General features: G+C 56.9%; 2 protein-coding genes across 8 annotated transcripts; one reads left to right on the top strand and one right to left on the bottom strand.

Annotated features, from left to right (window-relative positions):
- Positions 1–1,177: 1,177 nt before the first annotated feature.
- On the top strand, positions 1,178–14,721 carry TFR2 (transferrin receptor 2). 3 transcript variants are annotated; one of them, XM_044747398.2, is made up of 18 exons: positions 1,178–1,470; positions 1,719–1,971; positions 2,070–2,256; positions 5,957–6,097; positions 6,172–6,283; positions 6,388–6,510; positions 6,901–7,017; positions 7,149–7,288; positions 7,645–7,808; positions 8,694–8,813; positions 9,210–9,292; positions 9,375–9,438; positions 9,538–9,605; positions 9,687–9,763; positions 9,861–9,945; positions 10,034–10,261; positions 10,613–10,753; positions 13,952–14,721. In XM_044747398.2, the coding sequence occupies exons 1-18, from the start codon at positions 1,438–1,440 to the stop codon at positions 14,231–14,233; spliced, it is 2,418 nt and encodes an 805-aa protein (XP_044603333.1). In that variant the 5' UTR covers positions 1,178–1,437; the 3' UTR covers positions 14,234–14,721. The 3 variants fall into 3 exon arrangements, with proteins under 3 accessions (XP_044603333.1, XP_044603334.1, XP_070340448.1); XM_044747399.2 differs by having other exon boundaries at positions 1,212–1,470; positions 14,394–14,721; XM_070484347.1 differs by lacking the exon at positions 13,952–14,721 and adding an exon at positions 11,824–11,965 and having other exon boundaries at positions 1,212–1,470.
- A 3,454-nt stretch (positions 14,722–18,175) lies between these two features.
- Positions 18,176–21,329, bottom strand: MOSPD3 (motile sperm domain containing 3). Of its 5 annotated transcripts, none has more exons than XM_014853966.3 (6): positions 20,753–21,329; positions 20,025–20,292; positions 19,715–19,790; positions 19,253–19,482; positions 18,501–18,665; positions 18,176–18,400 (listed from the first exon to the last, which is right to left on the bottom strand). In XM_014853966.3, the coding sequence occupies exons 2-6, from the start codon at positions 20,227–20,229 to the stop codon at positions 18,369–18,371; spliced, it is 708 nt and encodes a 235-aa protein (XP_014709452.2). In that variant the 5' UTR covers positions 20,230–20,292; positions 20,753–21,329; the 3' UTR covers positions 18,176–18,368. The 5 variants fall into 5 exon arrangements, with proteins under 5 accessions (XP_014709452.2, XP_070340442.1, XP_014709453.2 ...); XM_070484341.1 differs by lacking the exon at positions 20,753–21,329 and adding an exon at positions 20,471–20,593; XM_014853967.3 differs by lacking the exon at positions 20,753–21,329 and adding an exon at positions 20,489–20,592.
- Positions 21,330–22,702: the final 1,373 nt, after the last annotated feature.

The raw sequence follows: 22,702 nt of genomic DNA, 5'->3' as shown, positions 1-22,702 counted from the left end.
GTGGACGCCGGGGCGAAGTCTGAGGGCCAGGCCGAGCCCCAGGAACCACGATGCCTCAGCTGTCAAAGGGGCCGCGATCCAGCGTGGATCACGCAGCGAGGACCCGGCAGAGTCGCGCGAGACCACCGGGTGGCGAGGAGCGGGAAGGGGGCGCAGGAGAGAGGATGCAGAGGGAGGGGCGGAGCCGGAGGTGGGGCCTGGAGTGGGCGGGGCCTCGGGCCTCGGGCCTCGGGCCTCGGGCGTGGCAGCGCGTGAGCACCCCCGGACCTGCATCCCTGGTCAGCCTGGCTACGCCGCTGTCCTCCTTCCCGGGGCTCTTGGCGGTGGCAGGAGTGGGGCGGGGACTGGGGCGCTGCTGCGCTCCAGCAGCTCAGAGCTTTTCTCCCGACTTGGGTAGGAGCTGAGGTTTCCCAGGGGAGACCCCCAACTCGGTGACCCTGAGCCCTTCTATTCCAGAGCTACTTGTCCAGGAGTCCTCTGCGGGGCTTGGGGGCCTACGCCTCCTGCCTGAAACCCTAGGTAGAACTTAGCAGTTTGTGCCTGTGATGTGTTCTTGGGGTCCCCAAGCCCCAAAGAGATAGAAACCCATGTGTCCCAAGTCCATTGGTCACCAAAGCGGCTCGGGTGCCCAGAGAGGACTATGACTTATCCATGGTCACTCAACTGTGCCCACGCCTGGGCCAGGACTCTTTCCATCCATGCCTGGAGGGCCTTGACCGACAGATCCCTGACTCCAGGAGTCCCATCCTGGAGCACTCACTGGTCCTGCTTGACCATGTGCTCCTATCCATGCCCCTCCCTCCTCAGCAGCCAGCAGGAGCCTGAGACCTCGCTTTCAGCCTGATTCCAAGGAGACAGACATCCACGTGGCCAGACCAAACCCCCAGTTCACACTGAGGCATCTTCAGCTTAGGATCCCACTGGGGCGGGCATCTGAACAGGGAGAGCAGCTAGTGTGTTACAGGGCCTGGGCATCCGGGGCCTGCAAGCCAGATGAGAGAGGGGAGCTTCCTTTCGTGATGGGGAGCTTAGGAAGAGGACCCCCAAGGACACGGGGAGGGGTGGAAGCGGGAGAGGGGAGGGGCATCCGTGTCTCCGCCCTCCCCAGCTATCAGCTCTCCTCCCCCACCCCTGACGGGAACCTGGAGGCCAAAGTCTGCCCCAAGGTCAAAAAATTGATTGTTTTGCAGGCAGGGGGCAGGAGCGGGACCGCGGCAGGATTGGCAGGGGAGGGCACAGCCCCTTGTCCTCTGGCCTGGGCTGGGGGGCCATGTCCGGAAGGCTGGACTGAGGCCAGGGCTGTGCTCCCACCCTTTGCGCGGGGCGCAGGCTGCCTGCCAGGGCTGATAAGAGGCCCTCTGGGGGCTCCCACAAACGGTTTATCACTGGGGCCGGGAAGGGGGGGACAGCCGGTACGGCTCAGGAGGGGGCGTGAGCATGGAGCGGCTTTGGGGTCTACTCCAGAGAGCGGTAAGACTGAGTGGGGTTGGGGGACACCTTAGACCCTCTCTCTTCAGGTCCTTCAGCCCCCTCCCGAACCCCACAGCCGGTCCCTCCCCTTCCCACTTCCATCTCTCCCCTCCAGCCTGCCTCTCAGGGCTCTCTCCCCTGCCCAGTGCTCATTTGGCACCCAAAGCCACTTGACCCCATTATTGTCTGATCCCTCCCTATCGCCAAGGCCTCTTTCCCCACTCTCATGCCCACCATGCTCCCCACAGCAAAGATTGTCCCCAAGACTCTCTCAGACCATCTACAGGCGTGTGGAGGGCACCCAGCAGGGGCGTCTGGAGGAGGAAGAGGAAGACGGGGAGGAGGGGGCCGAGCCACAGGCCCACTTCTGCCACATGGAGCTGAGGGGCCCTGAGCCCCTGGGCTCTCGACCAGGACGTCAAAACCTTGGACTCTGGGCGGCAGCAGGACGAAGGGCCACCCCCTACCTGGTCCTGACAGCCCTGCTGATCTTCACTGTGGGTGAGAACCATCCTCCACACCCAGTGAAGGGCTGGGGGGGGGGGGATTGCTGGGGTCCAGAGGGGCGCAAGGAGAATCTCCATCTTGCCACCCGCCAGCCTTCCTCCTGGGCTACGTGGCCTTCCGAGGGTCCTGCCAGGTGTGCGGGGACGACGTGTTGGTGCTCAACGAGGACATGAACTATGAGCTGGGCCCGGACTCCCACCAGGGCATGTTATACTGGAGCGACCTCCAGGCCATGTTCCTGCGGCTCCTGGGGGAGGGGTCTCTGGAGGACGCCATCAAGTAAGGATCAGCCTGGCCCCCTTCCCGGCCCTCCAAAACCAGTCACCTGCTCAGACTCCACCTCCCTTCCTCCTCGCCCAGGACCCTGGTGTCGGGGTCCCCCTTCAGAGTCCTTCTACCAGCATCCCTGGCCTCTCTGTTCAGTGGTCCTGGGAAGGATGCAGGCATTTGGAGCTGAGAGGGAGGGAGGGCGACTCTGGAAATGAGACTGCAGAGGGCCTAGGCTCTGAGGGTGGCACATTCAAGAGCAGAGGGCGCTGACTGTCTGAATGAGGACAGAGGAGGCCAGCATCCAGATATGAGGTAGGAGAGACCCAGAAAAGTCTTGAATGCCATATCGAGGAGCTGGGATTTTGACCTGTGGCATTGGGGAGCTCTGGAGGGGTTCTGAGAAGGGTCATTTTAAGGAATTCGAAAAACAAGCAAGCAAATGCATTGTGGGTGCAGACCATCCCCACATCTACATCATGAGGGATGCCAGCAGGCACAGACTGTGCGGGCCCGCAGCACAGCACAGCAGGCCAGCGTTTTGTCTGTCTTACTGAGGTCTGCCTTTCTCTGCTGGGAAGGAGCTGCCCGGGAGGGCCAGAGATGGGGTCAGGCCACCAATAGCCTTCTTTTAGGTCAGGAATCGCTTTTCAGTGGATTCTCTAGGGTTTTCTAAGTAGAAAAGTGTATAAGCTATAGTGAGGGACACATAGCGTCTTTTCCAATGCTTATACCTTCTCTGTCTTTTGCATTTCTTATTGCTTGGGGAGGACATGAGTTTAGGTAATGATGGCAGTAAATATCCTTGAGTATTTCCTGCCTTTCCTAGGACCGTTTTTATAGTACTTCGTCATTGAGTCTGAACTTTGCTGCAGACCCTGGGTAACTTTTTAAAAGCAAATTAAGGAAGTTTCCTTCTATTCCAAGCTTACTGGGGCTTTTTGTTTTAATGATCAGGAAAGGAGGGAAAGGTATAGAATTTTTTTCCAAATATTTTTCCAGAATGTGCTGAGATGATCACATGATTTGTCTTCTTTAATGTTTATGTAGCAATTTGTATTAATAGATTGCGTTGTCTTCCTGAGGTCAACGTAAACTTGATCGAGATGTATTATTCCTCTTCTGATTCACTGCTGGATCCACCTTGCTCAAAGACCTTAAATCTGAGGCATCAGTAACACGCAGGGCTTCCTTATTTTCTTGAGCACATTTGGTAGTCTGGGGACAGGCCACGCAGGTGGATGGTTTGACAGGTCTAGGGGTGGGGTATGGCACAGTGGATGCCATCAGAGGGCAGGGAGGCAAGAGCGAACCGAGAAAGGGAGCAAGCAATGAAGTGAGGTGTGACCCTAGGTTGGATGGGGAAGGAAGGGAAGCCAGGGAGGAGCTGAGGGACTTGGAGAAATTGGACCCTCTGGAGTGTTCTGTGCAGTTGAAGAGCAGGTACAGGAGGGCGAGGGAGCGCGTCAGAACCTGAAAAGCTCTAGGCAGAGAGTGGGATTCTGGAACTTTCAAGATTGATCTGATCAACTGTGTCCTATTGATCCCAGAGTCTCCAACACCTACCTCAGTGCCTGGCACTCAGTAGCTGTTCAGTAAATCCTCCAAGATAGGATTCTGGAATATTCTGGAAGATTTCCAAGATAAATATTCCAGAGATGGAGTTCTGGCTAATAAGATCCAGGGTGTGGCCAGGGAAGTAGGTGGCTGGACTAGAGGTGACACCAATGAGGTCATGCATTCAATTATACTACAGATATTTTTGAGCACCCACTATGTGGCAGATGCTGGGCTAAGTAGGTAGTGGCGATATAGCAGAGAACCAAAGTCTGGACCTCGCCCTCATGGAGCTAATGGTCTATTGGAGGAAATCAGTACTAACCTAATAATCACATCCTGACTACGTACGTAATTATCACGGGGATCTTTGCTTTGAAGGAAAAGTACAGGATGTGACGAATGACTATAGCCAGGGGAGCTGATTTAGTTTGGGGTCAGGGAAAGCTCCCTTGAGAAAGTGACAAGCGGAGACCTGAGGGGGTGAGTCGTTCGCCAGGCAAAGAGAAAGTGGAAAAGCACTTCAGGCCAGAGAACAGCAGGTACAAAGGGTCTGAAGCGGGAAGATGGTGGCCTCTTGGAGGAAGTGAAGGAAGGTCCATGTGGCTGTCGAGGTGGAGCTGGCTCAGGCCTTAAAGGGTCTTACTGGCTACATGAACTGTTCTGGATTTTGTTCTAAGAGGAAAGAGAGAGAACCTCAGCTAGTGTGTTTGCTGCATGCCTCTAAATACGCATGTGCCTTCGTCATCTATGTAACGTTTCATGTGCATATGTAGATTTTTCAAAACACTGTTTGTGTAAAATGCTATATGTTCATTATCTTAAAATTTAAGCAACATGGAAAAATACAAAGAAGAATGTAAAGAAAAAATCACTCCAGACCCACTATTCAGATATAGCTGTCTCTAGTGTGTGTTTTTAATTTAGATAAAGTTTTTTAACACTGTTTTCAAGGTCTGTCTATATTGCAGTGTGTCCTCTAGTTTGTGTATCACCTATTATTTTATGGCTGCGTTGATAGGGGCAGTTCCAAATGAACACTTGAGCTCCTTGATGGGGACGGGATGGGGAGAAGGGGGACAGGAAGGGTGCTGAGAAAACCCCTAGGACCATGGATCGCAATAGTCCCCGAGAGAGCCAAGAGGAGGGTGGCTGAGACTAAGGTGCACCATCCACGTGGATTTTGAAGTGGTGCAGAAGCTTAGTGGACCTCAGTAGGGGGAACAAAATGATAAGCCAGATGCCAGATCCTCAAAGAAAGCAGATAAGGGACCAATTGGCTAGAAGATAGCAGTGAGGAGGGACAGAGGGTGAGACTGCTGCCCGACGGCACTGAAGAGTGTTACTGGAGGAGAAATGGTCAGAAATTTGAACAACAGAGCCAGGAACATGCCTCCACTCCAAGCCTGGGGAGGATGAGAACCTGAGCTGCCTTCTTCAAGAGTCCCCTGGGAGACTGGGCCTCTAAGGGACAGCTGGGTTTCTGCCAAGGCCAAAGGCAGAAGGGATAGTCAGTGAGGATGCTGGGGAGGGAGAAGTTTGTTTGACACGGAAAGGGCACAGGTGGAGTTGGTCTACAGGCAGGCCAGGCAGAGGCAGCCTGGCAGAGGTGACATGGAAGAAAAGGGAGAGTTCAAGTGACAACAGGCTTGCTAGTTAGTGGTGATTATGGAAGAAGCCAGGATGAAGTCTCCACCGAGACAAGTGGCCCCAGATTCCACGGGGATTCTTGGTGTAAGGTGTCTCCATGGGGCCCAGGTGGAGATGGGGGAGATGGAGGGTCCGCCACCTCTGCCCAGATAGCCCTTTGAAAGAAAAGTGTTTTCGTGTCTGGGGCAAAGCACAGGCCAGTGTGTGTATGTGTGGAGGGGACGGTGGCTAGATCCGTGAGTTTGGCCTGAGCCAGGAAGAACCTAAGGGATGGTGGACAGGACCCTAGCTATCAGAAGCTAAGGTTTAACCAGAAGGAGGCCCTGGAGCCCGCGGGCACACCCCTGGTAGTGATGGGGTGGGTGGCGATGGCATGGTCAGCGAGAGACTTGGGAGCCCCGCAGCACCCAGGGCATCCTTCCCCCCTCCCTCCCTCTCCTCCAGGCGCCCAGAAGTCCTAGCCCCTCTCCCCTTCCGCACCCCAATCCCAGCTCTCCCCGCTCAGGCAAATCAGCCTTCGGAAAAGGGTAGCCGGCTCGGCTGGGATGGCCGCCCTGTCTCAGGACATCCGCGTGGCGCTCTCCAGCCAGAAGCTGGACCACGTGTGGACAGACACGCACTACGTGGGGCTGCAGTTCCCGGACCCGTGAGTGCGGGGCGGGGCGGGGGCGCGGCAGTGGGGCACGCGGGGAGGGGGCGCTCACCATCCCCGGTCCTCAGGGCTCACCCCAACACCCTGCACTGGGTGGATGCGACCGGAGGGCCGGGGGAGCAGCTGCCGCTGGAGGACCCCGACGTCTACTGTCCCTACAGCGCCACGGGCAACGCCACGGTGAGTGGCCCCGCCCCGGCCCCAAGACGGGGCAGCGCGCGCCCTTCCCCGGACGGCGCAGGAGGGACGCTGGGAGCGCGCCTCACTGTCCTCCCGATCCCCAGGGAGAGCTGGTGTACGCCCACTACGGGCGGCCGGAGGACCTGCAGGACCTGCGGGCCAGGGGCGTGGAGCCAGCGGGGCGCCTCCTGCTGGTGCGCTTGGGGGTGATCAGCTTTGCCCAGAAGGTGAGGGTCCCTGGGCTGGGGGGAGATGGAGCGCGGCGGGGAGGGTGGGAGCTGGGGAAGCCGGAGATCGGATAGCGGCAAACAGGAAGTGGCTAGGAGGCTGTCAGAGGGAGAAAAGAAAGAACTAAGTGGGTCGTAAGCAAATGTGGGTGGGAAACAGTCAGGAGGTTTGGGTGGGGATCAGAGACCTTGGGGAATGTGGGGCACAGTGGAGGCTGAGGGCTGGCGAGGCGCTGCCGGAGGGCGGAAGATGAGGGCCAGGCGGTGCCTGTAGCCTCTCTGCGGCTCCACAATTGCAGATCAAAGGCCATGCCATTTCACTGTTTCTCCTGCCCTTCTAAATCGGTTTTCTCTGGGAGAAGGAGTCCTTTAGCTGCCTCCCTTCCCCAGGTGGCCAGTGCCCAGGACTTTGGGGCCCGAGGCGTGCTCATATACCCCGACCCAGCAGACTTCTCCCAGGACCCACACAAGCTCCCCCTGTCCAGCCACCGAGCTGTGTTTGGACACGTGAGTCTGGGGGTAGCCAGTAGTGCCTTCCTGGGGTGCCATGGCCGCACCTCCTCGCCCAGGATGAGGCTGGCACACTATTCCTGGGAGCCCCGCTCGCCGTTTCCACGTGGGCACCCCTCTCTCCACAGGTGCACCTGGGAACTGGGGACCCCTACACACCTGGCTTCCCTTCCTTCAATCAAACCCAGTTCCCTCCAGTGCAGTCCTCGGGCCTCCCTAGCATCCCAGCCCAGCCCATCAGTGCAGACATTGCCACCCTCCTGCTGAGGTGAGGGGCATGTGGGGACCAGGGGAGGAGGAGGCAGGGGGAGGTAGGCTGCAGCCGGCCCCGTAAGATGCCTTTCGGTGAGTTAGAAAATGTGGCTCCTCTGGGTGGGCACGGCCTCTTGCCAGGGCCCACTGTTTGGTGAGTGGAGCTCCAGTTGGATGTCACACCCATCTCCACTGGGCACCCTTGAGCAGGACACAACCTGCACAACTGTCCAAGGCCGCAGGCAGAGTGCAGAGGCAGACAGCTGGAGCCAGAGGATGGGAGGGAGAGAAAGAGTGAAGAGGGGGTTTTGAGCTCTTCTCTAGCCTCGCGTCTCTGCCGCTTCCAACCCTTTCTGCTCTACCACTCTCCAGGAGGCTTGAAGGTCCTGTGGTCCCCCAAGAATGGCAGGGGAGCCTCCCAGTCTCCCCTTATCACCTGGGCCCTGGGCCAGGCCTGCATCTGGGGGTCAACAACCACAGGGCCTCCACCCCCATCAGCAACATCTTTGGCTGCATCGAGGGCCGCTCTGAGCCAGGTGTGCTCACTTGCCCAGCATCGCCTACAGCCTGCAGGAGGGGAACTGCTCATAACCCACCCTGGCTGGAGGCGGGGCTGGAGGGGGAGACCCAGGAGACTGGGCAGGTGTGGTGCTCAGGGCAGGGAGGCAGCTTTGACTGAAGTGGAGGGTGTGGCAGAGGTCAGCAGGGAGGGAGGGAGGCCAGCAAGTTGAGGCTGGACTGGGACCGAAGGGAGTGGCTGTGAGGAGACCTCATGGTCAAACCTGTCCAGAGACAGAATGGGCACTTCTGCACGGTAGTGAGCTCCCCAGCACTAGGGGTGAGCAAGCATCAGTTGGGTGATGTTACAGCATGGAAGGGAGGTCAGATTCCATAGCCAAGCCTTTCAAGTGAACTAGATGTGGACAGCCATGGGAATCACAGTGGGCTCTTGAGCCGAAGAGTAGGGTCTTGACAGCAGCTATTTGGGAAGAGGAGTGTGGTACCTGTAAGCACTGAGGGAGAGGCACAGAGAGACCTGTGATGAGGCTCAGATGAGGATGCTGGCGGCGGGAGTGTGGAGGGGCAAGGGTTAGGGATTTAAAAGAGGAAAGCCTATCTGGACCCGGGAAACAGCAGGACATGGCCAACCGGGAAGGTTCTGGAGTCTAGAATGGCCCCTGGCACCCCGATGAAGGAGCAGGCCAGCCAGGGAGGGCCAAGGGGAGGAGGGGCGCTCCTTTTAGGGACAGCAGGGATGGCAGGGCTGTGAGGGGCTGAGAGATGGAGACTGGAGAAGCGGGAGGCCTGGAGAAATGGTGGTGAGGCCCTGGGAGCACCCACCCTCCCAGAGTGGGGGTGCGGAGAGAAGCCTCTGGGTTCTGCCCATGTAAGAGGTGGACCCCAAACATCCCCTCTCCCAGATCACTATGTTGTCATCGGGGCCCAGAGGGACGCATGGGGCCCAGGAGCGGCCAAGTCCGCCGTGGGGACCGCCATACTGCTGGAGCTGGTGCGGACCTTTTCCTCCATGGTGAGCAATGGTAAGGCCAGGGCCTGGGCCCGGGCTGGGCGGAGGCAGGATGGGGCAGAGGGACAGTTAGGAGCACAGGCTGGAGGGTGGCCACTCAGACCTGGGCTCCAAACCGGGTCACTCATGTCCTATCTGCGTGGCCCTAGCATCACTGCATGTCCATTTCCTCATCTAAATATGAAGGTATTACTACTCCGTGGTCTGAGTGAAGGTTAAGCGGCAGATTCCATATGTAAGCAATCTCCATCGCCGTTACAGTTGAGTTGGGGCAGACCCAGGAGAGATGGGCTGCCATGGGGGCTTGATGAGAGGGAAGGAGATCCCAGGGGCCCAGGACAGAGGAAGACAAAGAGGGGGTCTTTGCTTGGCCCCCAGTGGAGCCCATCCTCCCTCCCCCCCTCCCCAGGCTTCCGCCCCCGCAGAAGTCTTCTCTTCATCAGCTGGGACGGAGGTGACTTTGGGAGTGTGGGCTCCACGGAGTGGCTAGAGGTAACGTGGGGTCCTGGGGAGGCAGCCAGGCAGTGGGAAGAGCTGGGGGGGGGGGTTCATACTCCACACCCATCACCCACAGGGCTACCTCAGCGTGCTGCACCTCAAAGCGGTAGTCTATGTGAGCCTGGACAACGCAGTGCTGGGTGAGCGGGGGCAGTGCCACCACCTGGGCCCCCTCAGGTGCACCCCTGCCCTTGGGGCCAAGCCTTGAGCCTAGCATCCTTCCCTCTCCCTCTCTGCAGGGGATGACAAGTTCCATGCCAAGACCAGCCCCCTTCTGATCAGCCTCATCGAGAGCATCCTGAAGCAGGCAAGAGCCCAGCCAGGAGCAGGGGAGGAGGGAGACTGGTGGCGGACAGAGCCTGACCCATCCCCCCACCCCTGTCCCCAGGTGGACTCTCCTAACCGCAGCGGGCAGACCCTCTACGAGCAGGTGGTGTTCAACAATCGCAGCTGGGATGCTGAGGTGTAAGTTGAGATGAGGGGGAAAGGGAGAAAGCCAGGTGTGTGTGTGGGTAGCCCGGGAGCGTGAACCCACAGAGCATTCCAACCTGCCCACCCCCAGGATCCGGCCGCTGCCCATGGACAGCAGTGCCTATTCCTTCACGGCCTTTGCGGGGGTCCCTGCCGTCGAGTTCTCCTTCATGGAGGTGAGACTTCCTGGCCCTGCCCCCGAGCAGCGGTCCCTCAGCCTCTCTGCACCCTGCCCCTGCGCCAGCCCGCGCCCTGTCCCGGCAGGATGGCACCCCGTACCCGTTCCTGCACACGAAGGACGACACGTATGAGAACCTGCACAAGGTGCTGCGGGGCCGCCTGCCCGCCGTGGCCCAGGCTGTGGCCCAGCTCGCTGGCCAGCTCCTCATCCGGCTCAGCCACGATCACCTGCTGCCCCTGGACTTCGGCGGCTATGGGGACGTGGTCCTCAGGCACATCGGCAGCCTCAACGAGTTCTCTGGGGACCTCAAGGTCCAGGATGCCAACCCTGCTCCCGGCTTCTGGGGGTGGGGGGCGCTATATCCCCTTAGTGCTGCCCAGGCGTGGGGTCTGGTCCCTCTTTCTCCCAATCCTTGGGGTCTAAGTCCCCTCTCCAGTCTGGCCCCTTTCCTCCTGCCCCAGTCACTGAAGTCCCTAGGACCCTGCTGGTACCTCCCAACAGCCCAAGTCTTCTTCCCTCGCCCTTCGATCCACACCAGCATCCTGTCCCCCATACCTCTCCACTCCTGCCAGGCCTGGGGGTCCCAACCCCAGCCCGGACCCCCATCCTAGGCCAGGGTCCTGGCCCCTGCCGCCGGCCCCAGCCTGCGCCTCCGCCCTCAGGCTCGCGGGCTGACCCTGCAGTGGGTGTACTCAGCGCGGGGGGACTACATCCGGGCGGCCGAGAAGCTGCGGAAGGAGATCTACAGCTCGGAGGAGAGCGACGAGAGGCTGATGCGCATGTACAACGTGCGCATGATGCGGGTGAGGCCCCGCCCACTGCCGCGCCCCCGGCCCCGCCCCGCCGCCCGCGCTGCCCCGCCCTCCTCCACGACCCAGGGACCCTCTAACCTGCCCCGAGCGCCGTGCGGTCGCGTCCCCTCTGCCTCCTCGGGGCGCTGGACGGGCAGTGCTCACAGACCCAGCAGGCTGGAGCGACCACCGAGGCAGCCTCCGCAAAGTGATGAAATAGACAGGGAGGGCCAGCCCCTTGGCCACAGTCACTGGGCCAACGCGTGGCAGAACTGGGACAACCCTACCCCCCCTCCCCGCCCTGCCCCCACCTCCCCGCCACACTCACACAAACAGGCCCCCACTGCCTCCCCACCCCTCTAGAGAGAAAAAGCTTGTCCATAATAGTCCACAGTACAAGAGGCACAAGGTTACTTCCCGGAAAGTGCAAAAGGCTTAAGAAATCCAGGGCGTGGAGAGCTCTCTTCCTTCTGGTAATAAGATGGGTGAAATCTAGAAAGACTGCCTGGAGGAGGTGTCATGTGAAAGTTATACAAGAGCTTATTCTCTCGCCAGTTTAGCTTTGAATACTTTGCAGCCGCACCCATTCTCCAGCTCCAACCCTCTTCCTTCCATTTCCTCACTCCAAGAACTGAACCCGGCAACCCTTTGATCTTGGGAAATGGAGGGGTAGGGACTGTGGGCGTGGGAAAAAGTCTGTAGGGCAGAATTGTAAGCAGGACCATCCTTAGTGAGTGCGGGGTGAACAGGGAACTCATAGGGTCTGCACTCGCCGGCCGTTTGCGGACAACATGTCTGCCCCTTGCAGGTTCGTGTTCTTTCTCCTCCTGGCTTTTTCCTGTTGTTTCCTTGCCTGATTCCCTTGGCGTCACTCATTCCTCCCTTCTGTTCACAAACCCATCCCTCTTGCTCTTTCCTCCTCACTCCTTTCTCCTCATCTCTCTCTTTCTCCTCTCTCCTCAGGATCCTCTTGCTCCTCCCCAGCTTCCTGACCTCTCCTCGCCTTCCCTTTGTCCCCTCCACCGATATGTGTCACCCTGTGGTGAGACAAGACATTGGGGCTGGTTCATTTTCATCCACAGATCTTGCTTTAATCCCTGCTGTGCCAGACTCCAGGAACACAGAGACACCCCCCTCACCCCACCCCTGAAGTTGCCACACGCCTCCCAAGGGAAGAGGGACTCCTGTGTGTAAGGAATGTGATTCAGACTCAGGGCTGGAGAGTAACAGACTCAGGACTTCAGAACCTGAAACACTGGGCTGGGCCAGACCCAGGGACCTTTGTGGCTCTAGACCGGGGGTTGGTAAACTATGGTCAAATTTGGCCTGCCTTCTGTATTTGTAAATAAGGTTTTATTGCAGGATGGCCATGCTCATCGGTTTTCATATTGTCTATGGCTGCTTTCCTGCTACAGCAGCAAAGTTGCGCAGTTGCAACAGAACCAGAATGGGCTGCAAAGCCTAAAGTATTTACTATTTGGCTCTTTGCAGAAAAGTTCGCTAACCCCTGCTTTAGACTGGGATATGGGTCTTGAAGCGTGCACAGAACTTGGGTTGGTGCAAAGAAAAGACATTTCAGAGTGGAGAGACCCCGAATAAGGGTGTGGCAGTGAAATAGGCCTGGCTGTCCTTGAGAGAAGGGTGTGGACCAGCAGAGTCTGGACAGAAGTCCTGTGGAGAAGCAGAGGGGAAAGGAACACCCAAGAGTGGTTAGGGATCACGTATGGGGAGCCTTGAATGCCGGGATAAGAAGTTTGGGTTTTTAGGGTCTGGGCATCAAGGAAATCAGGAAGGTTTTTGAGCAGGGAGATGATGTGGGCTAAGTGGAGTTTTAAGAAGAATCTGGCCAGAGTGAAAATGGCCTGGAAAAGGAATGAAGTTAGGGACGGCTGAGCTTTGGGTGAGGGTGGCCGATGGAAGCAAATGCCACTGTGGGTGAGGGGACCCGACTGATGTGAGACATTTGGAGGGGAAAATGGACAGACTGGGTGTTGAGGAAAGAGGAGGAGAATAATTCTAGCAGCTGCCATTTATCGAGGGCTACCGTGTGCTAGGGTTTTGCTTCACTGACTGCTCCAAATCCTGTGAGGTTGCTAGTGTTGTACACAGAAGCTGAGGCTCAGAGAGGCTAAGTCATTTATCCAAGATCACAGAGTAAGTGGCAGAGACTAAATTGGAAACCAGGCAATCTGACCCCAAAGCGTGGGCTCACCCTACTCTCACTCACCTCCGAGGCTGAGAGCCTGGCACATGGGGAAGATCGCGGCGTTTCCAAAGGAATGTGGGTGCTCACCAGGCCAGGTTTTGGAGGAAGTTGGTGCCAATGTGTGTGAGGCTGTGTCCAGGTGCCCCTTACCCCAGTGGGGCGGTCCAGGAGGCTAGAGGGCAGGATTCCAGTGGATGATATGATGAGTAGACAGCAACTGACCCCGCAGAGGTCCTGGTTGGAGCCAGGGGCGTGGCCGAGCTCTTTGAATGAATGATGGAGGTGTAAAAAAGATGAGAGGTGTGAGACCACCCCCAGAGACTCTGATTTTGCTGGAGGGGCCCCCAGGCAATGGTAAAATAAAAACCTTCCCCGAGTGATTCTAATATGCCGTCAGGGTCGAAAACCACTGATTGTCGGGAAAGGGAAGAGCCGAGGTGGAGGTGGAACCTTGGGCCTGCCCACAGATGGGAGCAGAAGGAACCAGAAAGGCTGGCGGAAAGGTGGGAGGAGAACCCGGCTAGGAGCGAGGCCATCTCGGGAAATACAACCGCATCTGAGTCAGAGGATGAGGCTGCAGAGGCAGGCGCTTCATTAGGACTGGCCTGTCCCCTTGACCCTTGACTCTGGGCTGTGGACATTGGCAGAGGCGGGGTGGAATGACCGGGGGTCAGGAGGCGAGGAACAGCAGGAGGGCAGACCGTTCTCTGGGGTTTTGGGCAGGGAAGTGAATGGGGGAGAAAGGCAGACGGGGGAGACCTAGATGCAGGTTGGAGGCTCAAAGGATAGAAGAAAAGGATGGAACCGAACACAGCTGGAGGACTCAGCCTACTCGGCTGTTGGTGACGTCACAGAATGGCCATTCCTGATTGGGTGGCCAGATGGAGGCGGGACTTAAAGAAGCTGCACGACAGTATTTCTTAAGCGCTTGGCTACGAATTACTGTTCGGGCCTTCGCTCCCGGACGGAGCCTCCACCCCGACCCGATCCCCATCTCGGCGCAGGTGGAGTTCTACTTCCTGTCCCAGTACGTGTCGCCGGCCGACTCCCCGTTCCGCCACATCTTCCTGGGCCGCGGAGACCACACGCTGGGCGCCCTGCTCGACCACGTGCGGCTGCTGCGCTCCGGCTCCGGGGCCCCTGGGGCCGCCTCCTCCGGGGTGGCGCCCGGCCTGGGCTTCCAGGAGAGCCGCTTCCGACGTCAGCTGGCCCTGCTCACCTGGACGCTGCAGGGGGCAGCCAACGCGCTTAGTGGGGACGTCTGGAACATCGATAACAATTTCTGAGGCCCTCCGGGGCCCCCACCTGCCCCGGGGCCCCCACCTGTCCCTGCCCCCTGCCGACAGCTCCTGCTCTCCCTGCCTGGGCGATTTCTGGGTGACCGAGGTGCCCCTGCACCACCTCTCATTGCTGACGGGTTTCTCATGAGCCCTTCCTGTCTCTTAGGGGGCCTGACTCCAGCGCAGACACCCACATACCCCTGGTCCTGAACTGTAGGAGTAGGTGAGCGGTGCCTTCCTCAATGGGACGTTCATCCTATCAGCTAATCAAGGAGCAACATCCTCTCCGTCTGTCACAGTCCCTTTGCCTTCAGGAGCAGGGTCCCCCACACCTAGAGACCACTCTGGAATGTTTCCTGGGCCCTGGGACCTGGCCAGCCCTCCTAGTGGGGAAGATGGCTGGGACTAGAGCCTTATGGCCAACACGTGGTCTGTGGTGGGACGAGCTGGGGTTTGGACTTCAATAAACCACCTAGTGACATCCTTGTTCATAAGCACATTTATGCTCCTTCCTGCCCCTCCCCCCACCCAATCATTCTTCCCTTGAGACCTAGGGAAGTGTTGGGCAGAAGGGGCCAGAGAGGTTGCGAGCGGGAATGCTGACTCCATGGGGAGAACTGAGCTGTTCTTGTACCTGAGGAACTAAGGGAACCGCCTAAGGAAATAAGGAGGCCCTTCTCCAATGACCACCATGGGGTGGGGGGCTGGCTCTGCACCTTCTCCTGGAACCAGGGAGGGCTACATAATTTGCAAGGCCTGGTGCGAAATGAAAATGCAGGGCCTCTGGTTGACGAAGCAAGCACAAAGCTTTTTCCTTTCTCCCACAGTCTCTTAACCTGTCATGGTGTTTTTTTATTTGCTATTTAATGTCCAGATTCCTCAGACAGGGAAATAGTCTGGGGCACATCCTCACAGGCACCCAGGGTTCTGCCCCACAACTTGGTACGGATAGTGCACGTGGCTGACCCTGACCCTGACCCAGACCTTCCCTGTGCCTGCGCCTGAGCCCAGCTCCCTGCTGGGGAAGGAGGGTGGCAGCTGTCTCCCATCCAGGGGAGGCAGGACCTCCAGCACATGCTCCATGGGCCCCATCGAGCTGCACTTCCAAAACATAAATTCGTTAGGAATTTCAAGACGGCAGCTACATAGCATTAACCCCTCTTCTGAGTGGTCACACACCTGTTACGTTGGCCCAGCCTGGGACCCCTCCCGCCAGGGTCCCCTTTGGCCACTCTTTGTCCAGTGAGGTGGGAGCTGCTGGAGGGCAGCTGCATAAATCCTAGGGCTCATCTCTCAGGCTCCTTGGGCCTCTTGGTCCCACTATGGTGGGAGAAGTCCTAGTCTGCCCCTCAGGACACCGGGAAGTGAAGGCCTCTTCATCTATGGCTTGAGATGCCCCAGCCCCTGGGTTCCAGGATGGAACCAGCCCCTCCGTAGCCCCCCGAGCTGACTTGGTGGGTTCTCAGGAGACCCAACCAGGGTCAGAACCCTCCTGGACTATGTGTTTCTGTGACATACAGTCCAGAACAAATTTCCCAAAGTGGCTTCTCAGCTCTTCTTCACCTTGTCCCTTTGCTTCGTGTAGCAGACAGAATAACGGTCTGGACAAAGATGTCCACTTCCTAATCTCCAAAATTTGTGATTGTTACCTTGCACAACAAAAAGGGTTCTGCAGATGTGATTAAATGGAGGGTCTTGAGATGGGGTGTGTCACAGGCTGAGCTGTGTCCCCCCAGATTCATGTGTTGAAGCCCCCAGTCCCTCAGGATGTGTCTGTATTTGGAGATGGGGTCTTTAAAGAGGTGGTTCAGTTAAAATGAGGCCGTTAGGGTGCGTCCGATCTGACCAGTGTCCTTATAAGAGGAAACTGGACCTACAGAGAGACCCCAGGGATGTGCGTGTGCAGAGGAAAGACTGTGTGAGGACACAGCGAGAAGGGGGCCAGCTACAAGCAGAGGAGAGAGGCTTCAGGAGAAACCAACCCTGCTGCCACCTTGATCTCGGACTTCTAGCCTCCAGAATTGTGAGAAAATACATTTTTCTTGTTTAAGCCACTCAGTCAGTGGCAGCCCTAGTGGGCTAGCACAGGAAGATTATCCTGGATTGGGGGAAGGAGGACAATGTAATCATTAAGCCCCTTATAAAAGGAGGCAGGAGGATCAGACAGACAATGGAGATGTGATAACAAGGAGAGGGTCAGAGTCAGAGACAGATGTGAAGATGTTACACTCCTGTTTTCTTTTTTTTTAGTGATTTAAAGCAATGATCATTTATTAATGCCACCCCTGGCTTTAAAGATGGCAGAAGGGGCCCTGAGCCAAGGAATGCACATGGCTCTTAGTGCCTGGAAAAGACAAGAAAACAGATTCTCCCCTGGTCCCTCTGGAGGGGACACAGTCCTGCTGACACCTTGATTTTAGCCCCAGAAGACTCATTATGGATCTCCGACCCCCAGAACTGTAAGAGAACTAAAATTGCCTTGTTTTAAGCCGCTACGTTTGTGATAAATTGTTACAGCAGCCACAGGAAACTAATACACACCCACTCCAATTGCTACAAGCTCAGTATTGTTTTCTAAAGAATTTACTTAAAAAAAAAGACTGTGTCCCAAGCTCCTCCCACCCCTATACTGTCCCTTCAAAGCTGTCTCAGAAAGCTTTCCAGATCCTACTGGCAGCAAGGCCTGTTCACAGCACATACCAGCAGCATCATAATGACTGGTACTACAAATGCCTTTTTGGGGTCCTGGGCACAGCCAGCCCAGTGTGAATGGTTATCACTCATACACATGTAATTTGGCAAGGGGCTCGCTGGGCCACGATGAGAGCCCTGCTCACACTCCTAGACAAAGGCTCCAGAGCACGTCTTTGCACACTATGGGGGCCACACCCCATGGAGGCCAGCTCTGGGTGTGGGAGGGACAAGAGTCCCTGGGGAAGTGGGGCAGGTCCCAAGGCCCCCAAAGTAAAGGTGGAACAACTGATAACCTTCTAGCAGCCTAACAGACCGAGTCTGTCTTTACAACATTATCTGGCTGATTTATGCCCCCAGTCAACAATCTGCCCGTGTCACTGGCTGCCCCCACCCCCCATCTGAAGGAAGGCTGGGAGCCTGCCTTTCAAGATCCTGTTCTTTCCCTGTGCCTTAGTTTCTCCTGCCTGGTTGAGTTGAGGTTATGTCAGGCAATGCCATTTCCTTCATCTTGGCAGGGACCTTAGTGTTTCTGACCCACAAGAGTGGAAGTCTTACAGGAAGAGACAGGGGCCGGCCTGGTGGTGCAGCAGTTAAGTGCACACATTCCGATTCGGTGGCCCGGGGTTTGCTGGTTCGGATCCCGGGTGCGGACATGGCACTGCTTGGCAAGCCAGGCTGTGGTAGGTGTCCCACATATAAAGTAGAGGAAGATGGGCATGGATGTTAGCTCAGGGCCAGTCTTCCTCAGCAAGAACAGGAGGATTGGCAGCACATGTTAGCTCAGGGCTAATCTTCCTCAAAAAAAAAAAAAGGAAGAGACAAAATAAACCAGAGAAGTGGTCGAAAAGGCAAAAAAGGATTCTGGGGATTGGAGGCAACCAGGCAGCTCTGGCAAGGGGCTCTGATGGCTCAAGATGGTGAGACAGTTCTACAGCGGGTGGGATGAGGTGGTATTTTTGTCTGCTGCTTTTTAGCTGAGGCACTGGATCCTATTTCAGGGCTAAAGGGGATCTTAAGAATCAACTTGCCCAATTCTCTCATTTTAGAGGTAGAAACAGAAGCTCAGAGAAATTAAATGACTTGCTTAAGGTCACACAGCTTTTTTGGTGCAGCAGCAGGACCAGAAGCCAAGTCTTCTAAGTCCTCACTGGGCCTCTTCACTGGCCCAGGTGCCTGGGCCCCCTGGGAGTGGAAGCAGGAGGAACCGGAGGAAAAGAAGTGGGAAGAAAGGGGCACCTTCCTTACATTTCTCAGTTTAATTTTAAAAATTTATTTTATTCAACTTGGAAAATGAATACAAATCCCTGGGTATTTCTGGTAGGGGGGTGGGGTGGGGGGAGTGGCCAGGAAGGAGGAAGAAGGGAGCAGGAATTGAGCAAGGGATGAGGGCACGGTGTTGCAAGTCCGGTCCCTGACCAGGGAAGGGGGTGGACGTTGAGCAGCGAGCTCAGGTGCGGAGGAACACCATGGTGAGGAGGCCTGGAGAGGCAGAAAGAAAAGGTTGTGGGTGTAGCCGTGGGGCTCTGTTAGCCTTCCTCCCAGCCCCCACCCCTCCCCCCCCAGCCACTACTGTGCTCACCCAAGACATAGGCTGCCACCAACTTTTGTCCCAGGGAGACATGCAGGATTTGGGGCAGCTGGCTGCCGAGTTCGTCCTGGAGCGGGAGCAGCAGGAAGGCCACAGAGACGATGCCCGTCAGCACAAACAGGAGGAAGGAGCTGGTGGCCAGTTGTGGGCGGGGGTCTGGGAAACAAGGCTTGTCAGAAGCTCCAGCCCCCCCTGCCCGGCCCAAGGTCCTCCAGGGAGGAGGCTGAAGATGGAAGGTGTATCCATTTTTTTACTGCCCTCCACGGGTACACTGCCAAGTGTCCTCTTCTCTCTGGGGCCTCTGTCCCAGCGGCCACAAGAAACCCTCTCTCCTCTGGTCCCTCAGCATTGTTTTTCTGTCTTCACCGGGCTTTGATTACTGGCTCCTGTATACCTGTCTGTCAGGCAGGGACCTCTAGCCCCCATACCCAGCACACAACTTGGTACAGCATAATTGCGCAATACAGCCTTCTTATTGAACTGAACTAAGCTGGCATGTGATAGGAAGTACTGAAGTTAGAGCTAAGGAAGAACTTTTCCCTCTCAGTAGAAGCCAGAAACGAGGGAAACTGTAGTCTGCTTTTTCTCTAACCTGATATAAAATCTCAACTCCTGGGAATGTTTCCACCAAAAAGCAAAAGATTGAACCAGAAGTTCTCTTCGACTCCAGCTGAGCTCACCTCTGGGGGAATGCTGGGTCCTCCCTCCCTGCAGAAGTCAAGAATTCCCATTCCCCAACTCACTCTCCGGAAAGTGTCTGGCCGTGGGTGGTGCTGTCCAGGAAGGAGGCCCTGGGTGGGGTGTTGGGTCGGGCTGTGCCTGAAGCTCAAGGGGGTAGGCTGGGGCTCTCAGGACCGAGGTGATGTCCTTGCGCCCCACCACTCGGCCCTCAGCTCCCTCCTCAGACAGCTCAATGCGGAAGCGGTCCTGGACGTCATAGTGGCTGGGAATGGGGGCCACATGGCGAATCACACTGGTCCCAAGACAGGAGAGAGGCCCATTGAGAGGAAGGGAGTGAGAGGCAGTGATCCAAGTGGATCCAGGCCCCACCTTCCCAGGAGCCTTTCCCTTAGGGACACAGACAGAGGGTGGGGAAAACAGGTTGAAGAGGATTAGGTCTCACACCTAAGACCACGGCAGGATAATTCAGAGAAGGGTGGCAGCGACCCCTGGCTTCCCTCTGCCTCCCCACTCTCCCAACTCACATGTCAATGCAGGACTGAGGCTTCACATATCCTTCTGCGTCAAACACTGTGTATTTGGCAGGTGCTGTGCACAGGACTGAGGGATAAAGGCAGACAGAGAGCGACCGTTGCTTCAGAGATCCTACAAGCCTTGCCCCTAGAGGGACACTAGAGTCCCCCTTGCCTTCTACCCCAGGGCTAGACATGACTCTTTAGTCTGCCAAGGCTGGACGTCTGCCTGCGCTTGTCTCACTCTTCCAGCCCTCACAGCTCCTCAATGTCCTGCCGCCAGCCCCCCCAATCCCTAGCAATGAGGCGCCCATCCCTTCACCTCGGAAGCGAAGCGCAGCTCCCGTGGGGTTATAGAGGGTCAGCAGCTGCCGGGGTCCGCTCCGCTGGTCCGCCCTGAATACTAGATCCGGGGGAAAGACGAGGACCGGGACAACAGGTCCCGAGGGAGAAGGGGCGCCCCGGGACCCCCGCCCAGGAGCCCCCGGACCCACCAGCTCCTGGTCCTGGAGCGCCCCACGGCGCATGCAGGCTCTGGACGGTGGGACATCCGAGGGCAGAGCTCAGGGGACAGGGCCTGGAGTCTAGAGCTGGCAGGAGAGGGGCGAAAGGGAACGAGATGAGATCGCGGGGCAGGGCCTGGACCGATGCCGCCGCCGCCTCGGAACCCCGCTAGATCAGGCTCCCGCAGATCAGGCCCAGGCCCCCCAACTCCTCCCTTCCCCAGCTCTGCCCCAGGTCCCTTTAGGTCCCGCCCCCAAGCCCCACCTCGATGGTCACGCCCACCCCGCAAACCCTGCCCCTCGCGGCTCCCAACCCGGGACCCGTCTCCAGGCCGGGCTCCCGATCTCCAGAGCCCGGCCCCACAGGCCCCGCCCCTTCCGGGCGCCCCGGGACTCCCGCCTCCTCTCTCCGGCCAGACCCCGCCTGCCGCCGCGGCCGCCTCCGGAGCCGCCCTTTCCGCCTCCTGCTCCCCAGGGACCTCTGTGCGGCCGACCCTCCCTGAGCTCGCTTCTGCCTCCGAACGGCCGCTCGTGCTATGATGCTCACCTTCTGGTCACAGAACCTGCCAATCAACTTTGGCCAGACCGAGGCTGCCATCTTCCCAGGAGAGCATCTCTGCGCTTCCGCCGTACGGCCTCTGTCACTGGCCAGGGCGGCTCGTTTCCGCCGTAAGCGTGCGCCGATTGGTGCGCCTAGAGACGTGATTGGCTTGTTCCCCGGGGCATAGAAACGTGACCCGGGTTTCTGGCTAGGACTCTAGCCCGGGGTAACTTGGTGGCCTCGGAGCTGGTCTTTGCCCCGGCTTTGAGACGGTCCGGATCTCCGGCTCTGCCACGAGGAAGCCCTCCTTCTCCGCTTCCGTCCCGGGCTCTCCTGGAAGCCTCTGCAGCAGCCAGAGCCGTCTTCCCTAGTGCCAGGTGGAGGTCGCTGCCAGCTGGAACTCGGATCTCAGCCCACGGCTGCTCTCCTGGTTCTCTCCTTCCTGCACAGGACTCGGAAGTCACTCACATTTCCACAGGGAGTTCAGATTTACCAACCCTGCCACTTACATCATCCCACCGAGTCTTCAGCTACTTTTACAGACCAGGAAACAGGCGAGGTTGAGAATCTCACCCGTCTCACTACACAATTGGTTAGCAGTGGAGCAAAACCAAATGATCTTATGCGAAAGCCTTCCCTGAGCACCGTGTCAAATGTAGAGTCCCCCTTTGTCTGGCTTTTTCTCTTGCTTTTGTTTTCTTCATAGCACTCGGGGCTACTTGAAGTCTTACGTTTATTTTGTTGTTATCTCTGCTGCAGTGGAAAGTACTGTCCTCTTCACAGGAGCAGAGGCCTTTGTTTTGTGTATGTTCGGCACCTTTATAAAACAGTGCCTGTTATTTGGGATGAACCAATAAAAGAGTGACTAGGGTGAACTTTGGGCTGAGATCTGATTGAAGTTAGGAAGGGAGCCATGAGATATCTACGGAAGAGAATCCCAGACAGAGGGAACAGCAGATGTGGACCAGAATGGTCAAGGAGCCAGTGAGACTGGAGCGGAGGTTCTAAGCGAGACAACAGTCAGAGATGAGAGGTGGGGGGAGGACGCAGATCACCTAGTACCTTAGAGCCCACAGCAGGACTGTGGATTTTATTCTGAGACTGATGGCAAACTATGGGAGAATTTTTTTTTTTTAAAGATTGGCCCCTGAGCTAACAACTGTTGCCAGTCTTTTGCTGCTTCTCCCCAAATCCCCCCAGTACATAGTTGTATATTTTAGTTGTGGGCCCTTCTAGTTGTGGCATGTGGGACACTGCCTCAGCTTGGCCTGATGAGCCGTGCCATGTCCACACCTGGGATCTGAACCGGTGAAACCCTGGGCTGCCGAAGCAGAGCACACAAACTTAACCACTCAGCCACGGGGCCGGCCCCTGGGAGAATTTTTTAAAAGTTTTTTTAACAGCTTTATTGAGATATCTTTGACAAATAAAAATTGTTGATATTTAAGGCGTACAACTTGATGTTTTGATATATGTATACATTGTGAAAAGAACACCACAATCCATCACGTCTACATAACCCTTTTGTGTGTGTGTTGAGAATATGGGAGAGTTTTGAGCCAAGGGGCGACAAGATCTGACTTACATTCTTTTTTTTTTTTAAAGATTGGCACCTGGGCTAACAACTGTTGGCAATCTTTTTTTTTTTTTTTTCTGCTTTATCTCCCCAACACCCCCCCCCACATAGTTGTATATCTTAGTTGGAGGTCCTCCTATTTGTGGGGTGTGGGACACCGCCTCAACGTGGCCTGATGAGCGGTGCCATGTCTGCGCCCAGGATCTGAACCCTGGGGCGCCACAGCGGAGCGTGCGAACTTAACCACTCGGCCACGGAGCCGGCCCCCTGACTTACATTCTTAAAATATTATTCTGTATAGTAAATGTCTGTTGAGGTTAATGAATGAGTGAAAAGAAATCCCCAAGATGGGCATCAAAACCATAGAAATGGAGATGTGA

The sequence above is a fragment of the Equus asinus genome, chromosome 14, assembly GCF_041296235.1.
Source record: "Equus asinus isolate D_3611 breed Donkey chromosome 14, EquAss-T2T_v2, whole genome shotgun sequence".
NCBI lineage: Eukaryota > Metazoa > Chordata > Mammalia > Perissodactyla > Equidae > Equus > Equus asinus.
Note: the sequence above shows the minus strand (reverse complement) of the source record. Positions and strands in the feature narration are given on the sequence as shown.